The sequence below is a fragment of the Chenopodium album genome, chromosome 3, assembly GCF_948465745.1.
Source record: "Chenopodium album chromosome 3, dcCheAlbu1.1, whole genome shotgun sequence".
NCBI classification, from domain to species: Eukaryota; Viridiplantae; Streptophyta; class Magnoliopsida; order Caryophyllales; family Amaranthaceae; genus Chenopodium; species Chenopodium album.
The window spans coordinates 81,594,437-81,620,579 of NC_137836.1; the positions used below are offsets into that span (position 1 = coordinate 81,594,437).

The window sequence follows — 26,143 nt, forward strand, 5'->3', positions numbered from 1 at the left end:
ATAAGAATGAGTACTCAAGGTTGTTACGATGTATGTACTTCCTAATGAAGTCCAAGTTCGTCGGAAGACCAAGTAAAGATGTCAACCGTCACCTCCTACTTTCAAGGAGTTCACCCCTACTATCCTCCAACCACCTTTCAAATGCCTTATAAATAGAGAAGCCTTACTCTCATTAAACCCACTCTATTTCCACGTACAATACTTCCACTATGCAATCCCATTTCTCCATAATTTGCCCCACTTATCTACGATTAACCTCAAATACTTCTACTTGAGTCATCCTTAGCCTTCCTCACAATGCCACAGATCAACCGTGGCCATTATGATGAATAAAACAAGTTATTAACCTTCTGCCACATGATAATCCACAATGTATAATAAGCTTAAGCCTCCCCATGACAACCCGTTGCTTTCCTCACAGCAAGTATGCCACCTAGACCTTCCACCACCAAAAGTATAGCAAAGCTACTATATTTAAATCCTCAAAGCACAACTGCAATACAAGCTAGCTTCTACAAATATGTCAGTTACCCTTTTGCTACGCTATTAAAGCAATGTGTTTCGTATATTTATATTTATCTACGTCGTACTTTGTACACATCAAATACATCTTGTACTTGTAATCATTGGCTATATGCCCGTATTATAGTGGATTGGTGGCCTCATTGCCACCTGCGGTTTTTACCCACCTTCATTGGGGTTTTCCGCGTCACCATATCGTGTCTCCCCTCTCTTTCTTTATCTTTCCGTCATTTACTTTCCGCATCCAACATTTCTTATTTTAATTTAGTTGATCCGTAGCCCGTATCCCACATCAAATCCTATTTGACGAAATTTAGCATAAACAGTTACGAAACAAGGCATGGCAAAATTTGCAAATGGACTTTGAGAGAGATACATATGAAATAAAACTATATAATTATCGATTATGAGTTTCTATATGAAGTAGGTACAAGTATCTTTCATTAATTTTGCAATGTGAATGTTTAACTTGACAATGACATGGTGTCACAATACACACGTATAGACAATTGATTATTTATTATGTACGGTTATTTATTGAAAAAAAAGTTTATAAATTAGCGATTCAGAATATTTGTAATTACATCGGCTCATCTATAATACTATGTTTTAATAACTAATTTAAATTGTGAAATTGTAATGCTTACATCAACTTAATTAGTACATTATAATGGAATGAAAGAAAGAATAGTACATTAAGTTCTTAACTTTTGGAGTCAGAAAAACGAAAAACTAGCAACAATCTTCACACTCCAACCTCTTTTGAAACTCTCATTTCCCTTTCACAATCATTATATTTTTACCGGTATTAGCATTTGTGCGAGACAAGGCCAATGTCAATGCATCTTAAAGACATGATTAAAAGGGGTGAACTTAAGCATGCGTTTGATGGTTTCGGCCACCAAGTAGGTCTCCTAAGGGCCTTTGGGGACCTTAGGAAGCACCTTGATGCCTAACTTTAATTTGTCGAGTCCGAAAATATTCTCCCAATGCTAAATTTGAAGGCTATAATACATAAACTTAAATTCATTTTATATATTTCAAGTCCAAGTGTTGATAATTCATGTAATGGCCTGTAACAGTAAGGGATGCATTTGAACTCATATAATAGTGTTTGGAACCAAATAAGGTCTCTAGTCAATTACATAATATCGTGTACACAATTGGTTAAATTAAGAGTTAAGAGGTGAATAGTTTCAACCATTCAAATGGCCTTCCGGTGTCTATGAGAAGCACCAAATAATTTTTTTTTAAGATCCTAAAATTATTGAAAATTGTTCAGATAATTGACGGTTTATGATCGACAATTGACCAATTTTGGAAAATTTCTCCAATATTGAAGTGGATATGGTGGGTGATTTCCAGAGTCCTAAAATTTGATTTAGAACCATAGCAATCCTATATGTAAAGTCCCGAAAATGTGTTTGATATAGTAGTTATATGGTTTGTTTCGAAAATCTTTTTTAGTGGTACATTAGATGTAAGAGAGGAAATAGGCATTGTGGTACCAATTGATTGTTGGTACAGTGGTGATTGGGACTGCATTTGGTAGAGAGGACCCCTGTTCAATCCTCCGCAACAATAATTGGAAGGGAAATGAAACCTAAGCACCTATAACTGATCTTCGAATCCGGATTAGCTCAAAGGGTGAATTGGGTGAGAAAAAAAAAAAACATTGTGGTGTGGTCTATGATATACTTCGTACTTGAATTAATCTCGAATGAATGTGGATTGTGGACTATGATAACTTAAAGTAGAACAGGCAAAGAATCAGCTGGAACTTCTGGGCCTCTTTAACTCCTTTTGGGTTACCTTTGCTGCAGTTGGGCTTCTAAAAATAAAACTTTTAAGCATGTTGTATACTTGGGCCATCGAATTTTGCTGACTTTGCTTATATTTTTTTTTGCTGAATTTAGCAAGTGTTCTCATTGAACTCTATTTGATAGCAGTTAGCGTTTGGATCAAGTTAAAACACTAGTAAATCTATCAAAACAAATAATGTAAAAATAATTAATGTTCAGCAAAATATCAATTAAAAACAAGTTATTCTCTCCGTTCCACAATAATGTTCCTGTTTGGAATTTTTGGCTTTTTAAAAAAAAAAAAAAAAATCTTCTAAATTTCTCTTAGGCGTCCGTTATAACTAACACACAAAAACGGAAAAAATCGGCAAGAAAAAACACAAGAACGGCACCTGAAGAAAACCGAATTCGCCCCAACCTCGAATTCGGATTTTCGAGTGCCTTGTTTGTGGATGCTATATATGAAGTAGTTAGACACGCGGGGGATCAGTTGGGTCTTTTAAAAGGACTCAATCAAAGGACACAAAGAAGGGGAGCCCACTGTTTTTCTGAGGTTGGGTTTTGAGAAAAGAGAAACCCGCAGATCTAGCGCTAATGGCTACCCTTTTCATTTTCAAAACAAATGGAGTCAGGCAGGTCCTTCTCCACATTCATTTCCATTCAATTTATCATCAGTTTCATTAGTTTTATTCAAATTGGGCGCAGGTGTAGTTGGGGGTATATCAATCACAACACTCTGTTCTGGGTTTGGCATTGCAGAATGATTAGAATGTTTAATTACTGAAAGCCAGTTAGAAAACTTCTCTCTAATCGCAGATTGTTGTTGTTGAAGATCTTCCAAGGAATTCTCCGCACTCAAAATTGAAGCATCAATCGCTAGTTAATTTACAAAATCCTAATCTTAAGACATTTTGTAAATCAACTTAATGATTCCTCGTAAACATCCCCCCGAGGGGGTTTTGGGGGGAAACGTTCCTTTCCTGCCTCCTTCGATAAGGAAGGTTTCTTTAAATTCAAGGTTTTGTTAAACAGTTTCTTTGAATTCCTTGAATTTAAAGCTAGTTGCCGCCCCCTACTTGCTCATTCGCAATTACTACCACTTCTACCCCGGCCAAGCAACCAAAGCCGGGGACCTAGGTGAGAATAGTGAAAGAAAGAGAAGAAGCGGGGTAGAGTAATTGGAAAACTCATTAGGCTCATATAAGAATAAATATAGTTATGTGAGATCCATTTTGATTCGTCTTGGTGAGTAGATTATTAATATCTAACTTTTATAATTTTTGCTAGTGTGATATTAAAGATATTTGCAGTCAAAGATGAATAAAACTTGCATCGATTTACGAAACAAGAACATCATTCTCAAACGAAAGGGAGTAATAAAAACAAGCTGAGCTGGACGAATTATTGTAAAATTTTAGTGATTTGTGGAAAACAAGCCCCCCTTTTCGACATTATTATTGTTGTCATTAGCCCTATTAGGGACTATGATGTTTCCAACATTATTATGCTAGAAAAAAAAAAGTTTCCAAATTATTATGCGAAAGTATGATTACCTATAGAGAGTAAAATAACACCATAATTAAGGTCAAGTCCATTGACGATTTCTTAAACTAAGGATAGGTTTCCTGAAATTATCTATTTCAGTATTTGATAAAAGGGTAGAGAACATTAAGAGGAATAAACCAAGATTAGCTAAAATTAAAACGGTTGACATTTCTACCATCGCACAGAAAACAAAAGGAAATTGACAATAAAATTGTGAGTTGCACTAGTAAATTAGAAAGAAAGGGAGAGTAAAATTATGCAGGATTTGACAGTTTTTGTAGGGTAGTGAAGTCAAGAACAGAGAAGTAAGGCTGATTTGCACATGCATTGTAATGTAAGCCCGTGTTAGTAAAAACAGCCAAACTCTTAGTCCATTTTTGAGTGTAATGTGTGGGCCATTCTTTATAATGTGGGCCTAACTATCAATTTTCATCTATACTTTCTTTTATTGGAGTATCATTTTAGGATCAGCCTAGATCATGACCGGACAACACTTATACTATCTCTGGTCCAAATTACTCGCAACTTTGGAATATTATTTGTGAGATATAAAATATTCCAAAGTTGCGACTAATTTGAACCAGAGGTAGTATTTTTCTTTATCCATAACATAGTAGTTTAGGCTTTAGAGAGAGCAAGTCTTACCTTCAACCACCAGTAACGGATGTATTATATATATTCATGAAAATCAAATAATGTAACTACTTTTATAACCATATAAATTCGAAAGATTGACATTGATTTCACAACTTGTTAATGCATTGTGTTGCGTTGTCGTAAATCAAAGTAAGGATAGACTAGCACAGTAGCACCCCTTCTTTTTTCATCCTCCAAATTTGGTTTTTAGGTTTTCTTTGCATTCTTTTCTTTCTTTTGCGTACAACGTTTTGTATTCAGTATATATACCATAAATTTTATTAATTGGTGGAAATGTACAGTTGCTAATACTCGAAATTCAATTAAAAAAAAATGGTACAAATTAAATTCAATCAACAAAAATGTACAAATGCTAATATTCGAATTATATATCAAACTAGTCGTAATCATTTGATTAGATCACATTTAAGAATAATGCAAGTCATCTCTTTTGAAGAGTTCTTACTAGATCACTACAAAAACTCTCTCTCTATATCAAGATTATCTACACAGTGAAAGTACGAAAAAAAATATATATTAATATTAACTAGTGTTACGATTAAATAATACAAGTATAAACTTTGTATGTCATACCTAGATTTTCTATTTCTTCAAATTCTTTTTGTATTTTTAATACATATTTCTTCAAATGCTAAGGAAAAGGTCATCAATTTTTTATTTTTTTTTAAGAAAAAGGTCACCAAATGTTCTTCACACTTATCTTAAAGAATAGTGTCTTTAACCTTTTTCTATCCATCACATATTCACATCATATTATTTTGAACTTAATAACGTCCCTTTATTAATTAATTATAATTGTTTTTGTTATTCAACTTGCATTAATAAATTGTAACGTCCATATCCACTCATGTGTGAAGAAAATTACGGGACGAGTCGTATAATTAGCTATTTGATTAACATGCATTGATGTTGAATGAATTGTGCACGGGGACAAGTATGATCTGTGTAGGGGCTCTTGGTATAAGAGGAAGGACGACGACGACGGTGACGAAGGAAAGAGGGGGTGATGATACGTCGAAATCGACGTCTCAATCGGAAAATCACACGCTTACGAGTTGAAAAAGAAGCGCCTTTGATGATGCCTAAAGCCACAAAAGGCAAACGAATGAATCCAAACTAAGATCAGGTTGTTTATTAATTGCACTTTGCCCTTAAATACAAATGTATGTGTCTGGTCTTACCATCTTAGATCTTCTTCTTGGGACCTTTTTTGCTTCCTTGCTACCCACCAACCTAACTATTGCTTACTATACGTTTACTTAAATTCTTTGGAAATCTAATTACAAATAAATACATTGAATAATATAAGGTGTACGGACAACATTTTAACAACACTATTAACTTTTCACATAATTTTTAGTATTATTTTTTATTATCTTTTAAAAACGTAATTTTACGGCGTAATATTACAAAGTTATATCCGGCCATTGTCATTGTTAGCATATGTAACCTTGTCTCTAACTTCCACCCAATGGACACATCGTATTGTTTTTAATTATAATCTATTCATTCCTAAATATAGTTTTCATATAGAAGTTTTAATACATGTATTAGAGATCGTGAAAAGTCAAATAAAAACTATATATAGAGACAGATCGAGGGAGCGAGTACTAGTTTAGTTTAGATTCATACTCGTTAATTTGATTACGGTGTAGTATATTGAGCAATCTTACATCATAGTACACATTAGATTTTCAATGCTTTTTTGTCCCCCTTTAGGACCATTTGTAAATTACCTTTGTGGGTGGGGGGAAGATCCTTTGAGCAATACTCTAGATGGAAAATGATATTGTTTAGCATGCATGGGGGACTTCATGGGTGGTGATTTGAAGACATAATTTTTAAATAATTTCTTGTTTTTACTTTTTTTAGTTTTTAATTTACTTTGTCAATTATCAACTACAGTACATATCAAGCCGCTACTTTATTACACAATTCTCATTATTATGATCCCAATAGGAAGGACAAACCAAATCACATTTCAAAAGTCAAAACCACTTGAGTCATCCAACAGAAAATTACATGAATTGCATATTACGAATTTGGCTGATAAAGTTCACTTCGTACAATTTAATGTTCACACACTAATTGTCGGATGCTAATGCATATATCAGTTAATCGGTATATATGTCATATGTTCAAGTACGTCTCTAATGAATTTGATGATCGTGTTACCTTCTACTGTATTTAATAGAATGACTAACACTTATAACCCCGAGATTTTTTTTAACCAATCACCCGTGTATACCCAATATTTTGTCAGCCATGTCATACCCTAATGCTTGAAATTTTTTAAAGGGTAAGCATACAGCATACTAGCAGTAGGACACATAATGGACCAAACTACTCAAATTTAAGTTGAAATTTCGAAGTCCATGAATTGAACTTTGCCTATTGTGGACAGCAAACAAAGCATTCAAATAAGTAGTTTTTGCTTTCATAAGCCAACCACCGTTCATATTCTACTCTACGTTAGTCTTCATCAATTTTCTTTCAGTATTATCAACGATTTCAACTCTTATATGAGTATTTTGCGAAAAAACACAATTTTAATGACATAAGCAAAAGTAATATGAAGAACAATAATTATTAAAAGAATAAATTGACACATTACATCAAGGTTCATTATAACAAAGCTAAAGTAAATAATCTTCTACAATGGAAAAGATAAGATTCATAATCAATCATTAATGTATAACTCTAGGGTGATCCAAAGTTTTAACTAAGATCATGTCACCAATAAAACTCAATTGAACCATTAAGTCTGATATCCGGTTATAAAATGAAGGCTCATATATAGCTTAATCCCTTTAATACGGAACCATATACATATTCATACTTGTACCCGACACATAAAACAATTCAAAACTCTTTCCCATCAAATTACATACAATTATTTTCCTTAAACCAAATAATAAACTAATATTGTAAAACCACCAAAGTGGGCTAGCTAGGGAATGTAGTAAGACAACATACAGAGTGTAGAAAAAGCTGCATAATAGAGCACCAAAGTTGGTAAATCAGAGGATCCGACTACTATACACATCTAACATCCTACTCTATTTGATAAGTCTACCTCCAACACTCCCATTCCTACTCCTACAGTCCCACTCTACTCTACTTGTAGTAGCACTATTTCAATATATTACCCCAATCAATAACTATCCTTTTTTATTCATTTCATTTGCTGCTGTTTCCCCTTTTTATCATTGCCTCCAATTCCACTATTTCTCTCTATTCCTTTGCTTTCTTCATACTATCACTCATTTATTGCCACCACCAACCTCAACTATTATTCTTCCCTGCCCTGAGCGTATACATTATATATTGACACACACATATTTTTCATCATATGTGTGTGTTATTGAGAGTACTGCGTTATTAGCTAAGGATACCGCGATTTATCAAAGATTTTTTAAGCTAAGGGGAATATATACATAGTCTCTAGGACTAATTAGCGCGCAGGCTTAAGAGTATGATGAGAGATCCTGGGTGTTACCACCGTGTTTCTATTCTCTTACTATTCGCGGTCTCCATCTTCGCACTCTTGACCTCCCCCTCCACTTGTAAGTTACTACTTAGGTAACTTAATTCACCTATTTCATGTAATCCTTAGATGATTTGTTTGATTATAATTTTTTTATTTATTGTTTCACTTATTTGGCTTGCCAATTCAAATTCATATCATCTTATGATCACCTAATTTAATAATCTTTTGCTAGAATAATTATTTCTATTAACATCTATGATGATTAATGAATTGATTTACTTGATGTGCTTGTTAATCAGCTAGGGATATGAAGCTGTACATGCTCAACTGTAGAAATCATGAGTTGCAGCAAGTTCAGGTAAACATAATTTACCTCCTAAAGCTTACACTTTTTGTGCATGTTAGAGAACTATAATTATATGTTACTCCTAATTAATTTGAAACAATATAATTAAGTTAATTCCTAAATAATCTTTTAGTAAATTATAATTAAGTGAAAGGATATGGTGGTGATTCTGACTAGTGTCATTATCCTGACGAGATTCTCTCTGTCACCCCCATTTCAGGTTTCAATTATAATACCCAGGCCATCATCTATTATTGTACTACTCACTACTCACCCCTCACCCCACTTTTCATTTTTTAGGCTGAGATAATTAGGCTAACTGATGCATTTATTTGAGTCCTGTTACGTTACGGTTATTCTAATTTTCAAACATCACTTGTAGTCCGTGTTAGATTTTATCCTAAATTATAGATCACATTTTTATTTAGCTCGTCCTTAAATATTATATTATATTATATGGCAGCGTATATAGCGGAGCTTTACATGTTATGATTGTAGTCAAGAAAAAAGTAGAGGCTAAGCTAAACATGCACTCCCGTGAACTTGTCTTGGCTATATCCAGTACTTGTGTTTGGAAACTATCAATTTCCAACCAGAATTTTATCTGACATTACTATAAAATGTTGCTTATTACTATTAGTCTCTCTTGTCTTTTGTTTAAGACTAGTCTCGTAATTTCCTCTTGCCGCGCTTCAATCGTCGGTGCACATGTGTTATGGAACCCCTGATTCCTCTGCATATATAGTCTCTCCCATTTCTTGGCCTATATTGTTGGTTGCAATGCCGTCTCATTGATCCACGTGACATGTATGTCATGTACTCATGTTGTACACTTGTACGTGTAGGCATGTAGGATGTAGCCTATTTTTCTCGTGTTATTAAATGTTTAATATTTCTACTTTTAGGTCAAGGCGTTATTCATAGCTGAAAGACTAACAAAGTTATTATAACAATATCTAAAACAATATGAAAAATGCAGAAGATTATAAATAATGGTGCAACAAGCAGCAAAGATGAAAGCAATAATGTAGCAAGGAGGATTCTAAGAGGGATAGGGTCATCCCCACCGCGCTGCGCATCCAAGTGTGGCAAGTGCAGACCATGTAGACCAGTTCACGTTCCGGTGCCTCCAGGGACACCCGTTACTGCTGAATATTACCCTGAAGCATGGAAGTGTAAATGTGGTAACAGGTTGTACACCCCTTAAACAAAATAAATACTCAATCTTCATACTAATATCACATCTTGGCTTCCTAATCATCCATTTATACCACAGTACACCTCCTTTTCTTGCATCATTGCATGCTTCCTTTAGGCCTGTTTCTCGCTAATTACTTAGAACATGAACAACATGTGACACCGTCGAAATCCCGTCTACTTCATTATTGGTTATACATGGTGATTGATTACCTAATAAGTTCGCCTTACTCGCCATTATTAGTTGTTGTTATTGTAAATAAAGTAGCAAATAGGTCTATTGATTGTAAATACTAAATACTTGGTATAATATTTCTACCACCTTATACAAGCTTGTTTATACTTTGAAAATCAAAAGATGACCATGCATTTTAGTGTTGTAATAGCTTATATTATGCAATGTTCTGGATGCCTCAAGTTCATCTCGAAGTTAAAGTGTCACTGGATTCGACCACTAAAGGTCACAAAGGCGTTTATATAGACAATAATATTGAACTGAGTGAGGCTTTCGTTAGGATTTGGTAACAATACTTCACATTATTTTTTGGACCTAAGGACTAGACATTAGAATCATACTTCGTACATAGTACTACCTCCGTCACATATTATTTGCAACGATTTGACATAAAGTAGAGAGAAAAATGTCTAATCATTGCAAATAATATGAAACGGATCGGAGGTATTATATATTTATAATTTGATTTATATTTATATATTTAGTTGGTCTAATGCTTTGTGTTTCCACTGCTTAAGAGTAGTGCATACCATTTTCCTTATTTCTTAAATAGATGACTGATGGTCTGTCAACATTGTCCGGTATATCTCATGTATACTCAAATTCCAGCACATATTTATGCGCTAACACAATCAATAAATAAATACTTTCATAATAATTAAGTATTAAGCTAAGTTGCCGTATTTACAAGTCAAACATATATAATATATCAATCTGAATTTGTATTTGTAGATGTCAATTAAATTAGTTGATTTAATCTTAAAGGGTAGAATCTAAAAGCAAAGTTCAAGTCTCGCTAACATCCGACTCCATCTATATGAACTTGGACCTTCTAATATACCCGTGATGAACCCTATACCCGTGATGGAGCTCATTTGAATTACATTATAGCAAAGTCATGAGTCAGCCATCCAAAATTCCAAAGTATAAGCTAATGAATAGATTCAATGAATTGAAGAGAATCAAAGGAATAATGTGATTATTCTTCACAATCAAGCATCTTTAGACTTTTTCTGAGAGAATCCCTAATGCTAGTCATTCCTTTATTCTTGGCTAAAGTTGTGGCCACAACCTTAATACTCCCTTATTATTATTATTGGAATTTGTCAAACTATATTCTATATTATTACTAATAATACTATGAAAGAAAATTCTAAGTGAAACAAATAAATAATTAATTAGGACTAGGGTAGAAATGAAACGACGGTGGAAGAGATTATATTAAATATAACATGTTTTTGTTTTATTTATTTTATCTAAATCTAAACATAAACTGTTTTGTGATGACATATACAATGTATATATAGAAAGCTGGCATACACAGCCGACTAATTTTAATCTATAAGTTAAGCAACCGGTCAACTAACAAATACTTGTATTAAAGTTTGACCACCATGGTTAAGGTTACCGGCGCCGACCATATTAGATCCTTACAATACATACGTCATACTAACCTAAAACCACCTGCCCTTAAAATATACAAGTAGGTATAACAATGTGCCAATTATACTCCCACAATTTAATCGTAACAAGTGTACGTACATGGACACTTAAATAAATACTCCGTACTTCGTATCATTATATTTTGATTATAATATTTTTTTTTTTTTTTGAGGAATTAAATTTTGATTATAATTATCTGATATATGTGAAACTCTATACAAAAGAAGGTATTTGAATTGCAAAATTAATATAGATTAGTTAAATATGAAGAAAAAAAAATCACTTTTGTTGCATTAATTTAATTCATTTAATAAATTTAGTTTTGAAAATGAGTTACTCCGTAGTATACTGAAGCAATCTAAAACAGATGTGATATTTTAAGGAAAGAGGTTGGAGAGGGGATTGTTTAGTGTACCATCTCTATTACACTAGGCCAGTAGCCTTTATGTATAGAAGAATAGAACTAGAGTAAATTCAAATCAAAGAATACAAATTGATAACTAATTAGTCTTAACTTAGTATCAACTTGATCCATTTCGAGTAAAGGAAAAAACCAATCTGAATTTAATATAGAACACAACTTAAGTCTTAAACCTAGCTAATAGGTTAGGTAGGATGGGACTCAATCATACATTTAAACTCGTTGGAAATCAACTAGATTTTTAGCAAACCAAGTGACAACAAAAGTTAAGCCAAGGCAAGATTGATATATGGCTGCTTTCAGAAATCTAAATGTACATATTTTTGCAGTGCATGCACACTACTCGTCAATGGCTTAAGTCTTAATTAACTAGCCGTCAACCTCATACTACGGTAGTACCCCCATCTTGCATTTGTCCCTTTTGTGGCGTTCCTTGGTCTTCTTTCAATCTTTTGCATCCATAATAAAGCTTGTCATGCAATTCCCACTTGCATAAAGGCCAAATGATAGGCAATCAAACAAGTGTCCGTAGAAAAATCCATAATACTTTTAATGTAATCCCCTTACAATTGCACCATCTGTATGACCGTATCTTATCCTTCTATATATTTAATTTTTATTTCTGTAATTTGACTTTTATTACTCTAGTATTCATTAGTTTTAATCCACATGCCCTAAAACTAGCAAGTTACTCCCATAATTAAAAATTGTTTCAAATATTAGATTAGTCCTAAGATAATAAACGTTAGATGTATAAGTTTATGTAATATATACTCCCTAGTAGTATTCCTAAGTTTTTTTAATTAGCACTTTCATAATATTATACACAAAATCTATCCTTTACATGTCATGCAGAAAACCACAATCACATAAAGTGTACCTTAGGTAATTATCATATACATCATCAAAAACAAAGTTTAAAACAAGTCTTACCTTGATACATGCACCACTTTCATTTTCATAAACCTTATTCTACTAAAAGAAATCACATAATCAGTCAATTATGGTTTAAATTAACATATTAGTTTCGATTTTTAGCTACGACAAGTTCAATTTGAATATACATACGTACTCCCTCATCTTTTGAAGTTAATTCATTTTTAATTTTCACTTTATTTTCATACAACTTTTTTTTCCGTATTATAAATCTTCCTAATATGATAATTTAGCAATTTTAAGAGATCAAGAAAGAAATAAGAAGTGGTGTAAAAATCATGCTACATATAGTATGTATAGTAATAGAATAAAAATGAATCAATTTTTGTAAACCATTTTAAGTGTCCCAGTAAATCTTTAAAAGACGGAGAGAGTGAACGCGATCAGCACGTTGCCTTATAAAATCTCTTTGACTCGCCGTCCTTACGGAATGTATCCTTGAAACATTAATGAAGCCATACAAATCAAACCGAAACAAAAACTAAACCGTGTTACTTGATGATCTGTCCCCACTTACATATGAGCTAGACGAACACGTGGAGGACCCGTAATGGTTCTACAGCTATTCATTTTCATTATTTAAAAATAAAATCACCGTCTACTTGGTCCCAATAACTTGTACCAAACCTTGAAATCAATGGTCAGAAATACAAATCAACTATCCCATTGTCCACTTCAACGGTTCAGATTAACCTAACATCTTGACCCTTTAAGCAATAATAATAATAATAATAATATACTTTAATTATTGACGTAAATAATTACAATAAATTAATAATATTTATTTCTATAAAAATGAATTAGAAGGTTCTAGGCCAGCATTAAAAAGGCTGTTATTAATTTCCACCATTGTTGCAAATATATACAAGGAAATAATAAGACACGTAAATTATAAGACAGTCTTATAATCTCAAACTCCAACTAATTATCAACCCGCCAGCTCAAAAGAACCATTCGAAATTTCAAAACCATTTTCTTTGTCTTCTTTTTCTCTCTTTTAAAACATCATCATTTTCTCTTCTTTCTTTTTCTTTTCCTTCATCTCTGGTTTTTTTTTTTTTTTTTTTTTTTTAAATTTCAAAAAAAAAAAAAAAACCAGAGATCAAGCTCGAACATAATAAATATTATGTTCGAGTAACAATACAACATATAATCAGTGAAAAAAAAATATATATATCAATGGAAAAAGGCGCGCTATTTGGAAAATACGAGGTGGGAAGGCTGCTAGGATGTGGCGCCTTCGCCAAAGTATACTACGGGAGGAACATTCAAACCGGCCAAAGCGTGGCGATCAAAGTCATTAACAAGAAGAAGGTTGTAGGGACGAATCTAATGTCAAACATTAAAAGGGAAATAACGATCATGGCTCGTCTTCGGCACCCGAACATCGTACGTTTGTACGAGGTTCTAGCCTGCAAGTCTAAAATTTATTTTGTGATAGAGTTCGCTAAAGGTGGGGAGCTCTTCGCTAAAGTGGCGAAAGGCCGCTTTAGCGAAGACCTCAGCAGAAAGTATTTCCAACAGCTAATCTCAGCTGTTGGATACTGTCATTTTAGAGGGATTTACCATCGAGATCTTAAACCCGAGAATTTGTTAGTGGATGAAAATGGAAGTCTTAAAGTTACGGATTTCGGGTTAAGTGCGGTTAAAGATCAGATCCGACCCGAAGATGGGTTGTTGCATACGTTGTGTGGTACACCCGCTTATGTAGCACCGGAGATTTTGTCGAAGAAAGGGTATAATGGTGCGACGGTTGATGTGTGGTCATGTGGGATAATATTGTATGTTCTTACAGCTGGGTATTTGCCGTTCAATGATCCTAATTTAATGGCGATGTATAAGAAGATTTATAAAGGGGAATTTCGGTGTCCGAAATGGATGTCGAATGATCTTAAGCGTTTGTTGGGTCGTCTCCTTGAAACCAACCCGAAAACTCGGATTACTATTGATGAAATAATACATGATCCTTGGTTTAAGAAGGGTGGTTTGTTTAAAGATAAAGGTCCCGAGTTTGAGTTTCAGTTTTATCATGACTGTTATAGTGATGATTTGGATGACAGCATGAAGTTTTTTGCTGAACAACAACAGCAGAATCATCAGCAGGTGGTGGAATCGGGTGCGAGTACGAGTAGTAGTACTAGTACTAGTGCTAGTGTGAGTGCGAGTACTAGTACTAGTAGTATTCCATTGAATGCATTTGATTTGATCGCATTCTCATCAGGGCTTGATTTGTCGGGGCTGTTTAACGAGTCTTACAATCCGTTTGTGGATGGTGAGAAGTTCTTATCGGATATGACAGTTGATAAGATCATTGCTACAATTGAAGAAGCTGCGGGTGAGCTGAATGTCAAGTGCCGCAGGAGGAAGGATTGTGTGGTGGACTTGGAAGGTCCGAAAGGCGATTTTATAGCTAGGGTGGAGATTAACCAGCTGACTGAAGAGCTGGTAGTTGTTGAAGTGAAAATAAAAGGGGGAGAATCTGCATCCTACAATAAAATTTGGAAGAAGAAGTTGATGCCTAAACTTTCAGGGTTAATATATGACCCTAAATCACAACCTGCTGAAGAAGTTGATACGACGAATGATGAAGTTGAAGCTACTCCTGCTGTTGTGTCTACTGATGAGTGAATGACATTCTAATAATGATACTATATTGCTACTAATACATTTTGCTTGCTTTTGGGAAATTAACATTATATAATCAGGTTTAGTTTTCGCGGCAGCTGCAAGCTGGGTGGGCTTAGGGGTTCTAAGGGAAGGAAAGCCGGTATGCTATTGAATCCGTTTGTGCATTTTGTGGAGTGTCTGAAAATCTGTCATATAGATGGATTGTTTGAGGTTCTTTTGCTGATGTTTTTTCTCTGTTTGTATTATAGTTTGTGAGTTTTAGCATAATCATCGACTGGTTCGATTGTTTATGTCTGAAACAAATTTCATTAGTAGTGTAATCTACTATATGCTGTAATAATAATCCATGTATTCAGAGAGGAGGTAGTCATACCCGGGATTTTTCCTGATTGCCCGGAAGAGTAAGCATGTTGAGGTACTGTTTTTCATTGACAAAAACAAAAAAAAAAAAAAAAAAAAAAAAAAAGAAAAAAAGGGATTCAGTTCATTTGTAAATTGTATAGTACATAATACTAATCAATCCATTGTATAGTTTATGAAATTTTAATGAAATGTCAGTTGGGTAAGTCATATGTGTTCATATTTCTGTTTTCTCTAACTAATTGGTGCAAGTACTCTGAGATTGCTGTAATCAACCTGACTTATCAAAGGGCACATAATAAGCCACACACACCGTAAGTGAATTTATAAATCTGTGCACATTGAGAGTGAGGAATAACTCAAGTGGTTAGAGCTTCCAAGAGATCCTGGGATCGATTCTCACCCCGTCCTTGTGGCTCTCTAAACAACAGAAAAAAAAAAAAAAAAAAAAATCCGTGCACATTTGTTAAAGACAACAATATGGTGCATATAAGATACTTGTTAAGGTATATGCTATTGGGTGTATTTAAAAACATACGAATTTACTTTTATGTCCTCCTAAACGGACAAATTAGTCGATTACTAGGCTGTTTTTTAGTGGGAGGAATCGGAAATGAGTGGTGGGGTGGGCCGCAGCTGTACATATCATGGCAAGCACTTGGAAGAATATAAGAGGGTCAGTTGCTCATGATAGTGTGGGTGTTGGGTGGTCTAACTCAATAGAAGATATTTTGTGGAAATTTCGTGACGCCAACCTTGATCTCCAAAGTTTTATCAGGACAAGATTTGTTTATTTACATGGATAGATGTCAAATCATTCCCAATTGTTCAGGCCTTACAATCAATCAACTCCATGATTTTAAAGCTAATCATTATAAAATAATGATGATGATGATTGATGATGCAGCAAAAAATGGAAAGTTAGAACATGCTTAACTTGGGTACTTCAATAGCCTGCAAATGATACAGGCAACAAAATCATGCAATATTGTTACATCTAACATTGCATCATGTAGTATACCAACTGATGTTTAATAATGGTGTTTCGAGTTACCTAAGCCGACATAAGGGTTGAACTCTGCTGTGTTGAGACAGGAATTTTAACAAGTATGAAGCTAAAGGGTTTGAGTCTGCTGTACTGAGGGAGTTCAGTCAGTTTAGTTAAAAGGTCATGCAAGTGTTGCGGTGTATAGAGATTAGACCAGTTTAATCGACTGCTTGGGTCTGAAGCCTGATAAACTAAGTAAATTTTCTGTCTTCCTTTGGAATATCTATTTCTGGGGGTGATTTCTGGATTCACTCACTGACTCACGATGCTGCTGCAAACTCACTTGCATAAAAAAAGATGTATTAATGTATTCTGACCCTAACAGCTAAACAGAAATAAGTTTTCAAGCTGATATGGAATGTAAATCCTCTGCTAATATTTCATACTGCTGTAACCTAGTATATGCTTCGGTATCTCTATAGTCATGGTGTACGTCCCAAATCGTTCACGTCACTCCAGAGAAATCATCTGGAGTGCTATCCTTTCAACGATATCAACATCATTAACTAATACACACACGCAAAGATGAATGAATTTCTACCTGAGGACCGTACCCTTTGTGATATAATCTGTCATTTAAAGCCAACCACAGACCCAGCCCCAGGAAATAGTAGTTACTTGTACAACAGATCAACAGCCCTTTCCATAGGCCCCTCCTAAGCTTCTTATATTTGTACCTCAGTCCTCTTTACTTCGTACATATATCTTTACCACAAGCACCGTACCCTTAAGCTTCTAAAACTACCACATTGACAAGCACAACACAACTCTGTATATTATTGATCTAAATTGGTGTAAATAGTTTTTGACAGCAATTTCAAGTTAATGTCTTGAGGAATTACCTAAATGGTTGTAATTAGTGTTTGTAATAGTACAAACACAATGATATAACAAAACAAAACAAAAAATTCCACTATTAAAAAAAAAAAAAAAGACTGATTGTAATAATAATTAAAAAATCTCATTATTGATTTTTTTTTTTGCATTAATAAACACGATTATTCTTTGATACAATAATTAATCCAACACCATTACAAGCTAGGACGAAGCCACTTAAAATGGAACACATCATATAGAGGAGATAATGTATAATGATACCATTATTGATGAGATGGTTGAGGAATATATTTCTGTATATCATGATGTAAAGGAAGATCAAGGAAGTCTTCAATTACCTGAGGACACGACTTTCAACTCTTATAGGTCACTAAGGCTGTATGTTGATGTAGAACAAGCAATGACGACTTTGACAATGAGGAATTCCCACCAGTAAATTAAAATGTATCCAGTAACAGCATTCCAATATTCTACAGTTGGATGAAAGAAGGTGATCCAGTCAAATCAATGAATGAAGGAAATTCACTGACTGCTCTTCTCTTCTTGCTGCCTCTAGTGATTCTAATGTCAGGTGAAGGCGTACAGAGTTCTATAACCTCAATCCCCTCATTAGAAAATGGCCGAACAGTATTAGCAATTCTATTAGGAGACTGAACTCTCATTGTTTGGCATTGCTGCTCAGTGATATCATCAATTACTATACATGTTATTTCGTCTTTCTTGGTAACATCTTCCGTAACTGCAACAAAATCTACCATTGAAGGAGGGTCTGAATTTGAAGGACCGGCTTGCTCAAATGACCATATATGCTCCTCTATTACAGGGGAAGAACCTCTCAACTCCTTGGGCCAAAACTCTTTTCCATGTCTTGAGCACTCGTCAAAATCGTTCCCAGTGGGGAAAGGAGCATCAGCAGGCAAGTCACAAGAAGATTGATTTTCCTCTAGAATGGAAAACAACTCATTCTCAGAAGTGTATACACCCCCAAATGGTTCTATGTGCTCCTCAGGGAAAGAAGTTCTATCATCATCAATCCATGTCTCTTCCCAAGGTTGTAACTGGTCATTCGAAGTGTTCAGAGTAGCACTAACATCAACAGGTAATTGATGCAATGGCTGTTCCTCCGGCGCACTCATCAATGATGACTCACTCTCCAATGAATCAACAATGCCTATGCTTTCCCTAGCTAAGATAGAATCACTTGAATTTTGTGAGGTACAGCTTTGAGCATGAATTGAAGAAGGTATCATCTCCATTGAAACATCAGCTGAAGATTCTATTCTGTCATCAGAACAGCTGGGCGAAACTTCACCATCATTTGAGTCAAAGTCATTATCATCATCATCACAACCGTACGTTTGGTCACTGTCCCCATAGCAAGGAAGCTCATCCATGGAACAAAAATGAAGTTTCATTTGGTGAGGCAAGCTTGGACACCCAGCAGCATGCTTCATGTATGTTGTAGAGAAGAAACTAACTGTGAGGTTCAGACTGAACATACAGCATAAGAAGAATTATACAAACACTTCAGTCTCAGCACAATGATACTTAATCAAAAAACAAGTCAGATAGATCATTGGATTCATTGCACAAAATCAAAAAACCTAAGAGAAGAGATATGCTTATGTTATACCTTTGCCAAGAGTGGAGAGTAAGCATAGTGAGTGCAAGTTTGATTTTGTTGGCAAGTCCTCCAAGGGTTTTAAATCCCGCAGCCGCTTCTCGTACTGCTAATGACTCTTTAGGATGCTGCCATGCCCATTCAAACTGCAAAACCATTCAACACTCAATCTACAACTATAAATTTCAAAAAATTTAGCAACAAGACTAGAGATTTGATCATAAAATCTTGTGAATTAAATCAAGAAAATGTGCTGAAAATGCAAATATCTCCAAATATGGCAGAAGAAAAGAAAAAACAATCATAATTGTATAAAATCATAATCAAATTGCAATCTTGCAATAAATCAGACTAATTGTATCCCCAATTCAAATAATCAAAATGTAATCTTGCAATGGACCACACAAATCAAATTCCCCAATTCGATCAAAGATAATCATCAATTATACCCCCAGTTCAATGAAAGATCAAAATCAAAATGCTTTCTTGTAATAAATCAAACAAATCATATCCCAATTCAAATCAAGAATTGTCCTTTATGTTATAAAAATGATTTACACATAGTAACAAAGATTCCACCTTCAACATTGATGATCAATAAATTAAAAAAGGGGAAAACCTGAAGAGCAGCAACATTAGTTGGAAAACCATGAATACAAAGAACCATTTCCCAAGGTCGTTTCTTCTTCGTTCTGAAAGCTCCGCTAGTAATTTCCCCATTATGTTGCCTAATTCGTCGTTTTGGGTTCACTGTAAACCTATTAATTAAAAATAAAAATCAAATTTTTTTCCAATCGAATAAATATACAAGATTATTGAAATCGAAGATCAAAAGCTACAAAAAGAATACCCAATATAAGAATGACCCTTGAAACGAGGAGAGAGAGAAGTTAAGAGATAGCATCCAAAAAACTTAGAAGATCCATTTTGAGCATCTTCACACTTCTCCTTGCTCATTATTGGTGGCTGGGATTTTTTCTGCGCACGACGCCATTTAATTGCCTGTTCCTGTGTTACTTTTTTCCCTGTTCTTCTCCGCCTCATCTCTGATCTCTCTTCTCTTTCTCTCAGATGTGCAATTTTTTTTTTACTTTGGAGTTTTTTGACCGTTGGGACTATTTTTTCCAGAAAAATACTGGTTTTTTAAAAATAATTAGCATAAATAATTAGATAATGTATTTCACTATTTGGCCATTTCAACTTTCAAGGGTAATGGGCTCGTGACACATACCCATTACCCACGACGGGGGTGAGGCAATTGGGTTACACGGGTCAAGTATATACGTAGTATTATTTTTTTAAAAACTTTTTTTTTTGAAGGATACTTCATTAGTTTTATGTTAATTAATAAAAAAAATTCCTAAAAAAAATAATCAAACAATTTCAATTCAAAATATTAGGGAAATCTTCAATCTATAGATTAAAAGAGCTTCAATCTATAGAGTTGAATAGCATAAACATATACGAAGTATGATGATGATGTTTCTCTGTTTAAGCAAGTCTGTTTCATTCATATTTTTAGGTATGTTGCACTTATTATAAGTTTATAACCATTTTTATTGTTTTAACTAGTTTGTAGATTATCTGGATTATTTTGTTTAATTGAACCTATACTACCACACTAGCACATAAATTTGTCACTTTAATTTCAATAATAAGCACCCTTATTTTGAAGGTTTAGGGTGAATTTGGATACATGAGTAGTGAATTAAATATTGTTATGTTCTACACTGTAATTTTGGACTCGTAACCAATTTTGGACTCACTGTAATTTTTCCCCAATTAATATAAAACTTCACTCTATAATACAAAGTATGAAATGTGATTTACTATTTTGTTAATTATCACTAAAAATGTACAGAGTACAGTATAAATAATAAATACTGTACTAGAAGTAGTCAAAAACTCAAAATAGATAAGAGACTAGGAAATTGAGATGTGCAATTTTGAAATACTTCTTATTCATTTGCAATTTGTAATAGCTTGTAAACTACACAATATTTCTGTTTTGAATTTCTTCTTTCACATCCAAAATATCGAGATTTGGAGATAAGACATTCATATACTAACAATTGATTTGAAGCAAACTTCAATTTCAGTCATAAATATTCTAACAATTGATTTGAAGCAATTAAGCAAACTTCAATTTCCATGCGCATGGCTTTTGCTAATATTCATCAATTAATGTTTCTCTGCTCTTTGACTATCTTCAATGCCCATTTCAAGCACCAAATACATGTAATAAGGTCATAAGCAATCAACCTGCAAAAGGATTCTCAAGTATACATTTTCCATTAAACAGTTCAAACAACATTTTATACCTATCTGATGTGAATCTATGGGTAAAATCAGTTCCTTGAACAAACAAGTTAAGAACGCAAATGCAACCAAATAAGCACCAGTTCATCACAGCTTAGGACAGCTAAAGCTCAGCACTTCAAATCAAATGAACTATGAAAAGAGTGAGCCCTGTGGAACAGCAAGACTCATCTCTAGCACCATGTCTTCAGCACATAATATATTCAACAGTGCACTGGCAGCGGCGTGAACTGATAGTAGCTTAACTACAGACTTTCCCAAACTAAGGTAGTAAAATTAACTTCACATAGGATTTCATAATAATAATAAATATTTTATTAAAGAATAATAATAAAAAAAAAACCTTCACATGTCTATAAAAATAATGCCATATAAAGAAGTTTCACAGACCAGCCTATATTTTAAAAGTAATTCTGGGTTTGGGTTCCTTGCATTAATGGCAGCAATATTACCACGGTACCTCAATTGATAGAAGAAGTTAGACTATTCCATTTGCTACCCCATAAAGAACTCAAAGTTCATAGGTAAACTTCAGATTTTTCATGTCAGATAGGAGAAAATTTTTGTTCAAAATAAATAAAAAAAATTACAGTAAAAAAAAATCCCAACCAGTAAAAAAGGGGGGAACCCATAAAATCATCATCCATGATTCCATGCACAGGATGACACTCATGACAGTTGCTGGATTTAATTGTTGCAAAATACGCATTATGATGGAGGAAACATTAAGTAAATTGCATATACTCCATACAAAAACACAAATTGCGTATCTTTGCCTTTGGAATGGGAAACGTCAAACATTAACATGTACAAGAAAAACATGACAGCGAAAATAAGGTGATTACCCACTAGTTAGGTGGGTTACATCACAAGAAATTTAATTCAGCTATACAATCTCAGCAAAAGGAAGTGTTCATAGGGAATAGAAGTAAGCGATCATGATGCCTCCAAGAATTTAATAAGCAAGGTGATGTATACAGTGGCAGCTATTATTGAATTTGAAAGAGTACCAGTAATTCCATCAGTCAAATTTCAATATTCATTGAAAACAACATTTTAGCCTAATTTGGAGTACTCATAACTCAAAAATTAAAAAGCAGTGGCTGGCTACAGTTCCCTTGCACGCACATAAAGTTTCTTGGTTCCTGCTTATCACCAGCTAACCCGATCCAACGGTTCCAATTAAAAATATCAGAAAATACTGGGTGGCCGACTTACATAAACTACTTGGATGGTCAAATTAACCTAACTAATGGAGATTTTTACGAAAAAAATAATTAACCTATTTTCATCAGATAGTTGAGGATTGTGCTCTAGACCTACGAGCGCAAGGAAGGAGCAAGGAAAGCCCCCAAAGAGCTAAGAGCATAATTTTCATCTCTTTTCAGAGACTCAACAAGGAGTCAGGATGCAAGAGGACAAAAGCAACTTATATCCACTTTTAAAGCAGAGAAAGTCCTAGAATCAGATGGATACATGCCCAAATTCTAATGGTAACACGCAAGAAAAAGTCCTAGAATCAGATTAAAACATTTGCAGATTCTAATGACAACACACCAGAGAAAGTCCTAGAAACAGAGAAACATTTCCAAACATGAAAATACACTCATCAGTCATCAGTCATCAGTAAACAAAATACAAGGGTACATAATCTACTTTATTTGCTGTCTATAAGTCTGTTTGGCCACAAAGTGCAATTCAATCTTGCCCAAGCTTAGCTGAGTTACAAGTTAGTGATGACATAGACAAAAATCCAGAAACGTTAATCCAATTAAAATGATAGAGCTCGTAGAAGGCTATGAGTTCAAATCTTAAGTAATGGTGATAGAAAATGATGATTATCAGTTCCTCATAGAGTCATTGTAACAACTCCCAGCTACCCTAAAATGGAACATGACCTGAACATGAACAGATGTTTATTAAAAATCCCCAAAATGGAAGAAGACACATTCCTGGAGGTAGGGTGTATCTCTAGATGGGATTTGTACAGCTCTACAGCACTGAATTTCTACTTAGCAAGTTAGCACCCAAGGGGTAAGTGACTTAAGGTGGACTATTAGTGTATTCAGTGAGAATATGAGAAAAAACAGAGCTCTATATTCCTTATTAGAGGAAGCAAGGCATAGATTTACAAATTACAAGTAATAACAGGCCTCTATTTATAATACAAATGCACTTCTGAAATGAATAGATCATTCATCATTGGCTACGGAATGGCAAAGAGTTGCTGCTTGTCAAATAGACAACTTTCTTAGAAGAAAGGAGCCACTCCACACATGCAGAGGGAATCAAGGCTCAATTGCACATACAGGCAATAGATAAGCCCCCAACTCCCCACCACTGGTGGAACCTACATTAGTAAATATCTAGTTCCTTAAAAGTGTTATCCACAAGGATAAAGCTAACAGTATCACCACAGATAGACGAACCACTTGACACAAGGTACATTAATATGATGTGACTATGTGAGCAATTAATAAGGAACCTGAAATAGATAGTCATGATGGAGACTTGAGTAAGAGTTGTGGACTTGTGGACTTGTGGGTAATCTGGCTACTCCCTGCACAATGTACTTAGCCTCATTCTAATACAATTCTTTCTTTTACCTTTACAAGTTGATCAACGTTCTTAAATGCGGTCAATACACTCTTCTATACCCAGATTCAAATCATATATGAAGTAAAAGGGAACAAGGGCATAACAACAGTTACAAGGGCTATATAGGTCCAATAAGCTTACTTATCAATTTTGACAGCCAAGTGGATAATAAACTTAACTTTGTTGGATGAAATCATCTCATGGTGCTCAAATCTTGGGATACAGAACATCCTTCAGTAACAAGCTGGCAGACACTCCCAGCATTTTTATCACTAAGTCCAGAGTAGGAGCAATAATATGGATTCATGAGTAACTTTGTGAGAAGGAGTGTCAAGTTTGTATGCTCGGGTTCTAGCTAGATGCGCTCAAATCCGCTGACTCCACTACTCCAATGCTATTGTACGGTACTATGTTATACAGTCGAGAAAGCAACTTCTCCATGGGGAATGACAGGAGTGAAAGCTCAATCCAAGAGTTCAATTTTGCGGAATTACAAATAAGAAGTAAGTAGGTCAAGGCCAATGAGAAAGAAAAGGTTTGGCCTAGTCAAGTCCTAAAGCTATGAAATAGATTCACTGATACACTCTTCATAGCTGGTGGCCTGCTGCCCAGCACAATGCCTGTTTTATGATCTTCTAAAAAACTATTACTACTTCAAAACTACAATTAACCAGACTCTTTCTCCAGCAGCAACACTAATGATAAAGGAATCAGACCTCAGCAACCGCACACTGTGACACTGCATATTATTTCCATAACAACTGTGTCACTACAGTACAAATTTCATATGAGCTTTAGAGAAGCCGCATTTGTAGAGTACCTAGATCACCCGACAGACAAATCCCTCAAACTAAAAAACCTACGGTTCCAAATCTAAATAAACAAAGAGACAAACACAGAAACATCATAGCATGATACAAATTGAAGATGCAGGAGAAGAAATTAAGCACAAGAGAAAAATCAAAAATACCATATCATTAACAAACATGTGTATGTACATATTATTCATAGAATATTACAACAATACATCAATTGAAGTGAAAGCCAACAATCATTATCATGATTCTTGGCCTTAGTTACGGTTACCAATAATGCATCTTCTTCAAATTAACAGAAACAACATCATCATCATCATCAACAACAGCAGCAACAACGACAACAAGAATAATATCTACCATGCTACTTCGTATATTGTATCTAAGAAGAATTAGGGCGAGCTCTTAGCTGAAGCAGCAGAGAAATACTTCCAGAGATACCGACCGCTCGCCATATCCACAATTATCCAAAAACTCGAACTAATCCCCGCCATTACCTTATCCTTCAATTCAAACGAAATCAATTTCCAAAATTAGTACTAATCACATCAATTCCAACAAATTTCAAACCCTAAAACAGTGAAATCAAATAAAGAGAAGACAAATGCGAAATTAAAGATACCTTGTATGAAATCGGAGAAGAATTTTTAGGTTTTGGAGAATCGGGAAGAAGATTGAGGTCGAGATCATCGGAAGAATTGAGATTCTTGAGGACGAAAAATCCGGCAAGAGCAGCAGAAAGAAAAATCAAAATAATTCGAAGTGGACACATTTGAATTTCTGCAAATTTTTGGCAAATTCACCAACCAAAAGTAATTGAAGAGAGAGAAATTAGGGATTGATTGAAATTAGCGAAAAGGGGGAAAAAGAGTAGGTTTCAAGCTTTTTGAGTGAAGAGGTTGTTCAACGCTCGCTCTCAACCTGTCTCTTTTCGAAATTTTCCAGTGGTAACTAATTATGTCCCATTGGGCGTCGGTTGCGGGCGGGTGATTTGTTACGAAGGTCGTAAGAAAATAAGGACGGATTGCATTATCCGTAAAAACTTATGGTACCGTCGTACCGAATATTACTTATTCTTGTTCGACACAAAATACAATTAGGGATTCGAGATTAATGGAATTAGATTTTACGAAGTATTGGTAGAAAAAATTAATACCGGCAATTCTAAATGTGGTTGATTGATTGGACTCTTTAAATCTCAACTTACCTTAAGAGCGCTTTTTATTTATCAACAATATGTCTGAGATTGAAATTTTGAATTATAAATTGACAATGTTCAACACAAAATACAAACTGGGGATTGAGATTAATGGAATTAGATTT

The 26,143-nt window shown here is 34.4% G+C and overlaps 3 protein-coding genes and 1 long non-coding RNA gene across 4 annotated transcripts; 2 read left to right on the plus strand and 2 right to left on the minus strand.

The window, feature by feature from the left end:
* The first annotated feature begins 7,500 nt into the window (after positions 1–7,500).
* Positions 7,501–9,916, plus strand: LOC145619588 (uncharacterized). The gene is made up of 3 exons (XM_081674303.1): positions 7,501–8,092; positions 8,316–8,374; positions 9,342–9,916. Exons 1-3 carry the CDS (start codon positions 8,002–8,004, stop codon positions 9,567–9,569), a joined length of 378 nt encoding a protein of 125 aa, XP_081530429.1. The 5' UTR covers positions 7,501–8,001; the 3' UTR covers positions 9,570–9,916.
* A 3,558-nt stretch (positions 9,917–13,474) lies between these two features.
* On the plus strand, positions 13,475–15,788 carry LOC145624480 (CBL-interacting serine/threonine-protein kinase 11-like). The gene has a single exon (XM_081677525.1). It carries the CDS (start codon positions 13,774–13,776, stop codon positions 15,220–15,222), a length of 1,449 nt encoding a protein of 482 aa, XP_081533651.1. The 5' UTR covers positions 13,475–13,773; the 3' UTR covers positions 15,223–15,788.
* Positions 15,789–17,554: 1,766 nt separating this feature from the next.
* On the minus strand, positions 17,555–20,282 carry LOC145619596 (uncharacterized). Its single transcript, XM_081674311.1, has 4 exons — positions 19,939–20,282; positions 19,708–19,846; positions 19,101–19,234; positions 17,555–18,958 (listed from the first exon to the last, which is right to left on the minus strand). Exons 1-4 carry the CDS (start codon positions 20,130–20,132, stop codon positions 17,938–17,940), a joined length of 1,488 nt encoding a protein of 495 aa, XP_081530437.1. The 5' UTR covers positions 20,133–20,282; the 3' UTR covers positions 17,555–17,937.
* Positions 20,283–24,959: 4,677 nt separating this feature from the next.
* LOC145619604 (uncharacterized) lies at positions 24,960–25,850 on the minus strand. Its single transcript, XR_014108170.1, has 2 exons — positions 25,443–25,850; positions 24,960–25,323 (listed from the first exon to the last, which is right to left on the minus strand). It is a non-coding gene; the product is annotated as an uncharacterized LOC145619604 (long non-coding RNA).
* Positions 25,851–26,143: the final 293 nt, after the last annotated feature.

Excerpts from the sequence above, each read along its gene's own strand:
- LOC145624480 (XM_081677525.1), top strand. The coding sequence starts at position 13,774 with ATGGAAAAAGGCGCGCTATTTGGAAAATACGAGGTGGGAAGGCTGCTA.
- LOC145619588 (XM_081674303.1), top strand. The coding sequence starts at position 8,002 with ATGATGAGAGATCCTGGGTGTTACCACCGTGTTTCTATTCTCTTACTA. Across the intron at positions 8,093-8,315 it reads CTTGACCTCCCCCTCCACTT|CTAGGGATATGAAGCTGTAC; the intron begins GTAAGTTACTAC and ends CTTGTTAATCAG. Across the intron at positions 8,375-9,341 it reads ATGAGTTGCAGCAAGTTCAG|AAGATTATAAATAATGGTGC; the intron begins GTAAACATAATT and ends TGAAAAATGCAG.
- LOC145619596 (XM_081674311.1), bottom strand. The coding sequence starts at position 20,132 with ATGAGGCGGAGAAGAACAGGGAAAAAAGTAACACAGGAACAGGCAATT. Across the intron at positions 19,235-19,707 it reads CTAATGTTGCTGCTCTTCAG|TTTGAATGGGCATGGCAGCA; the intron begins GTTTTCCCCTTT and ends ATGGTTTTGCAG. Across the intron at positions 18,959-19,100 it reads ACTCTCCACTCTTGGCAAAG|TCTGAACCTCACAGTTAGTT; the intron begins GTATAACATAAG and ends CTGTATGTTCAG.